This window comes from Cariama cristata, unplaced genomic scaffold (genome assembly GCF_000690535.1).
Source record: "Cariama cristata isolate BGI_N322 unplaced genomic scaffold, ASM69053v1 scaffold26994, whole genome shotgun sequence".
NCBI lineage: Eukaryota > Metazoa > Chordata > Aves > Cariamiformes > Cariamidae > Cariama > Cariama cristata.
In genome coordinates this window covers 29,143-33,306 of record NW_009611813.1, presented here as the reverse complement: position 1 = coordinate 33,306, position 4,164 = coordinate 29,143, and the positions used below count along the sequence as shown (strand labels likewise).

At 53.7% G+C, this 4,164-nt stretch overlaps 1 protein-coding gene across 1 annotated transcript; it reads left to right on the top strand.

Moving 5' to 3' along the window:
• Nucleotides 1-493: 493 nt before the first annotated feature.
• Nucleotides 494-2,233, top strand: LOC104160294 (hemoglobin subunit epsilon). The gene is made up of 3 exons (XM_009698388.1): nucleotides 494-612; nucleotides 729-951; nucleotides 2,087-2,233. Exons 1-3 carry the CDS (start codon nucleotides 521-523, stop codon nucleotides 2,213-2,215), a joined length of 444 nt encoding a protein of 147 aa, XP_009696690.1. The 5' UTR covers nucleotides 494-520; the 3' UTR covers nucleotides 2,216-2,233.
• Nucleotides 2,234-4,164: the final 1,931 nt, after the last annotated feature.

Here is a 4,164-nt window from a genome sequence, read left to right as displayed (position 1 = left end):
GGAGCCCTCCTGCAGTGCAGGTATCTGCACGTTTTGCTGGTGGCAAATCCCTCTGGGTTGCTCTGCCACAGGTTGCATTTTGGCAGGGGCATTCATCATTTCGCTGATGAAATGCTAAGGCACGGCAGAGTCCAGCATTTGGGAGAGCCAAGGCGCAAGGCTCACACCCATTGAGTCCCACGCACACACGTTAAGGCGTGATGGAGAATTGCACAGCGGGCTGTGCAGCCCTTCCTCTGCGAAGGGGACCAGGGCTGGTAGGTGAGATGGAGAACTGCCTGCACAGAGGGGAAGGGAGAAAGCCCTTGAGCTCAGGATAACCAGAGGCCTCTTCTCGGCGTGCCACACCCTGGCCGTCCCCTCCTGCTCCCCACTGGTGGGGACCCCCCGCCCCGCCACAGACAATGCACCAGTTTTTCGGGGAGGACCTGTCGGCAGGGGATAAAAGCCTCCGTGGGGTCTGCAGCTCAGCTACGGGGTCTGTGTCCTCCTGCAGCTCTGAGCAAAGCCGCCTGCCACCATGGTGCACTGGACAGCTGAAGAGAAGCAGCTCATCGCCAGCCTCTGGAGCAAGGTCAACGTGGAGGAATGCGGTGCCGAGGCCCTGGCCAGGTAGGTCCAGCTCTGGGGCATCTGCTCAGCTGTACCATGGGGAGAGAAGCTGCGGCAGTTGCATTTGGTAGCAGTAACCTACCTGTGTCTGCTTGTGTCCCTCCGTCTCGCCCCAGGCTGCTGATCGTCTACCCCTGGACCCAGAGGTTCTTCGCTTCCTTTGGGAACCTCTCCAGCCCCACCGCCATCATCGGCAACCCCAAGGTCCGTGCCCATGGCAAGAAAGTGCTCACCTCCTTCGGGGAAGCCGTCAAGAACTTGGACAACATTAAGGCGACCTACGCCAAGCTGTCCGAGCTGCACTGCGAGAAGCTGCACGTGGACCCCGAGAACTTCAGGGTGAGATGTGTTTGCAGTCCCAGCCCTTTCCCTGTGTCATGTGGGGGAAGTCAGATTTTGCTTTGAAACTGGGGGTATTGCCTCCAACGACGCTGTCTTGGGGCGCTTGCTTTGGCTGGTGAAGGCAGAGTCCCTGTGTGGTACCCAAGCGAGGTGACAGCCTGTGCAGGACTCTTTGCAAGGATGTGGGTGACTTTCACACTACCAGCACAGCGGTGGGGAGGAGAAGGTGTCGGGAGATTGTTACCTGAAGGAGATCTCGCTGGGGACAAAAGAAACAAACCCAGGGGAAGATGCAGCATGGGCTGGAGGAGTCAAAGGCAGAGGGGAGCGGAGCAGGGCATTTAAGGGAATCGTAGGTCCTACAGACAGAGAAGCAGCTGGTGTGCTCGAAAACTGCAGAGCAGGTTTCTGCCTTGCCCAGCACCGGCTCTGCCTGTCTGGATGGGACACTTCTTCCTCCTCTTTAAAAAAAATGGATCATTTTGCCGGGTGGGTCTCAGGCAAAATTGCTTTAGCATCCCAAAGATAGAGGGAAATAGTTTCAAGGTTTGTTCTTTCATCTTTCGTTCGTTCTTTTTTTTTTTTTTAAAAAAAAAGAATGAAGCAAATACGGTTTTCCCCAAACCCTGAGCTTTCTATGGAAAGACTGAGGATTTTTTTGTAACAACCCCAGGGAACGGGGAGTCAGCCAGTCCCTGTAACCAGCCCTGCAGCCTGATGAGGCAGGGCTGCCAGGGAGGAAGAGGAGGAGTGTGCAGCACATGAGAGTCCTTTCAGGAGGGGAATTCAGCCTCAGGGAGAGGTCAGGAGAAAGGAGACGCAGCCTGTGGGTTGCAGGGTGGTGTCTGGGGGGGGGACGGGACAGGAAGGAGAGGGACCGGAGGGAGGAAGGTCTGCAGCAGGAAAACCAGGGAGACCGAGAGCTTGCATAAGGGAAGAAGCTGTTTAGAGCTAAAGACATGGCAGGACAGGGTGGAGTTGTGTGCAGCAAGAGCGTGGAGCCTTCTTCGGGAGGTGGGGGGTCCAACAGCTCAGCCTGGGCTGGGGGATGTCCAGTCCCTGCTCCATGGTCTGCTGCGGCACAACGGTCCACGCAGCACTAACCCCATCTGTTTCCCTCTTTCTCCTCCAGCTCCTTGGAGACATCCTAATCATTGTCCTGGCTTCCCACTTTGCCAGGGATTTCACCCCTGCTTGCCAGTTTGCCTGGCAAAAGCTGGTCAGTGTCGTGGCTCACGCTCTAGCTCGCAAGTACCACTGAGCATCCCGGGATGGGCCGTGCGAGGAAGAGTCCTGCTCCGCCTCAGGCACCTCTGAGCACAAGGAGATGCCCTTTGGGTACTGACAAGCTGTAACCACCAAATAAATGCCTCCCGGCACCATGCCTGCAGCGTCTCCCTGTCTCTGTGCTGGGGAAGGAGGGGGACATGGGGAGTTTGTGCTGTTTAATGCGATGCCGTCTGCGTGTGGGTGTATTTCTTGTTCCTAAGGGCTGTTGCAGACAGTTTCCTTAACGCTGCGGTGCTCTCTGATGTGTGCTCCCTGCCAGTGCCTGCACGGGGGTCTGTGAACCCACGCAAAGGGTCCCGGCACCCGGGAGTGTTTCAGAGAGGATCACAGGAAAAATGGGGGAGTGCAAAGAATCCACATCTGTTCTCCCAGCTCTACACTAATGTGAAATAAGGTGAAGCCAGCGCTGTCCGGAGCACAGAGTTCCCAGCCGAGCCGTTGCTGCTCTCAGGGAGCTGGCACCTGCCTTGCCCTGCTCTAGGGCTGGAGATGTGTGATCTCTTTTTAGAGCAGCTGATACAGGAGAAAACCCTTGAACTCAGACTCTTGGGATGTTTGGGACATGTCCACTTCTTCTAGCTGTATCAGTTGGCCTAACAGGAGATAGCAGACCCTCATCCCCAGGCACCCACAGTCCAAAAGACCCCCTCTCTCTGGGCTGAGGGCATTCAGTTCCCAACATCACTGGGCAAACAAAACCCACTGTGCCAGCTGATATCTGGGCTTTGTCGTGCCTGGCCCTCCTTCTGCCATCCAAGGGGCCTTCGTGGTGCATAGAGCAAGGCTGTGGGTCAGGCTTGGTTATTTATTTATTGGGACAAAGGGGACAAGTTCCTTTTTTTTTTTTTTTAGCTATTTTATTGTACAAAACAGGAAAAAACATGCTTGCCAAAGGGCATGGCAAAAAGCACTGCTGACTCCAGGAAGGTGAGGGAGCAGATACGGAAGAGCTGAGACACACGGGGGTACAGGCTAATTGCCATGAGCAAAGACCGCAGCATCCCTGGCATGGTGGAGAGAGACAGCCCAAGGCCAGCGAGGGCCAGCACGGAGGAGACATGATGCAGGGCTGGTGGAGGGTTTGGTCTGCTTTTCTAGCATACAGAATAACACAATTTCCAATGCTCGTAGTGACATGGACAGAACAAATTGAGGTGGAAATCTGGGGTAAGATATCCTTCACACCCAGGGAATGTGGTTAGCAGAAAGGCTGTGAACACGGGGCTGGTCCAGTGCTCGCCCTCATGAGGTGCTCTTGGTGTCCCCTCATTTCTTAGGAACCGCAATCTGCACAGCCCAGATTTAGTTCAGGTCTAATTCAGAAATGATAGAAAACTCCTGAATCCCTATGAATTGCGTCGTGCAGCCCTGAAACGATGGAAGCTCACACTAGCAGGTTGATGCATTGTTCCCCTCTTTCGCGGCAGCTGCTCCCAAACCTGAGGCAGCACTGCAAACCTGTGATAAATGAGCACACCGTTTTGCTTTGGAAAGAAAGGAAGGGAATTTACACCATAACAGCACAGACTAACAACTGATTTTGTGAGAGGAGGATTGCTTCTTGTGAAAATTGGTAGGAAAAGACATTAGGAAATAGTGTTGAATTACATAAATCAGAGAACAATTGTGATCTGTGGTTGGATACCTGCTCTTCCTCAGCCATCGGGAGACGTCACCTCTCCTCCTGGAAACTGCCCTCCTGCAGACCCACCATGAAAATGGGACCCTCAGGTTTGCAAATCGTGGGATGGAAGGTAAAACTTTGTATTTGTCTCATAATAGACATTGTTTGCAGTTTTTACAGGTGTTAAGAAAAAGATTTAGTCAAATATCTGTGCTAGGATAATTAATGGAGTCTGTGCAATGAAATATGCGGTGGTGTGAGTTGTGCTTGTGCAAGAAGCATTTGTGTTTTCCCTA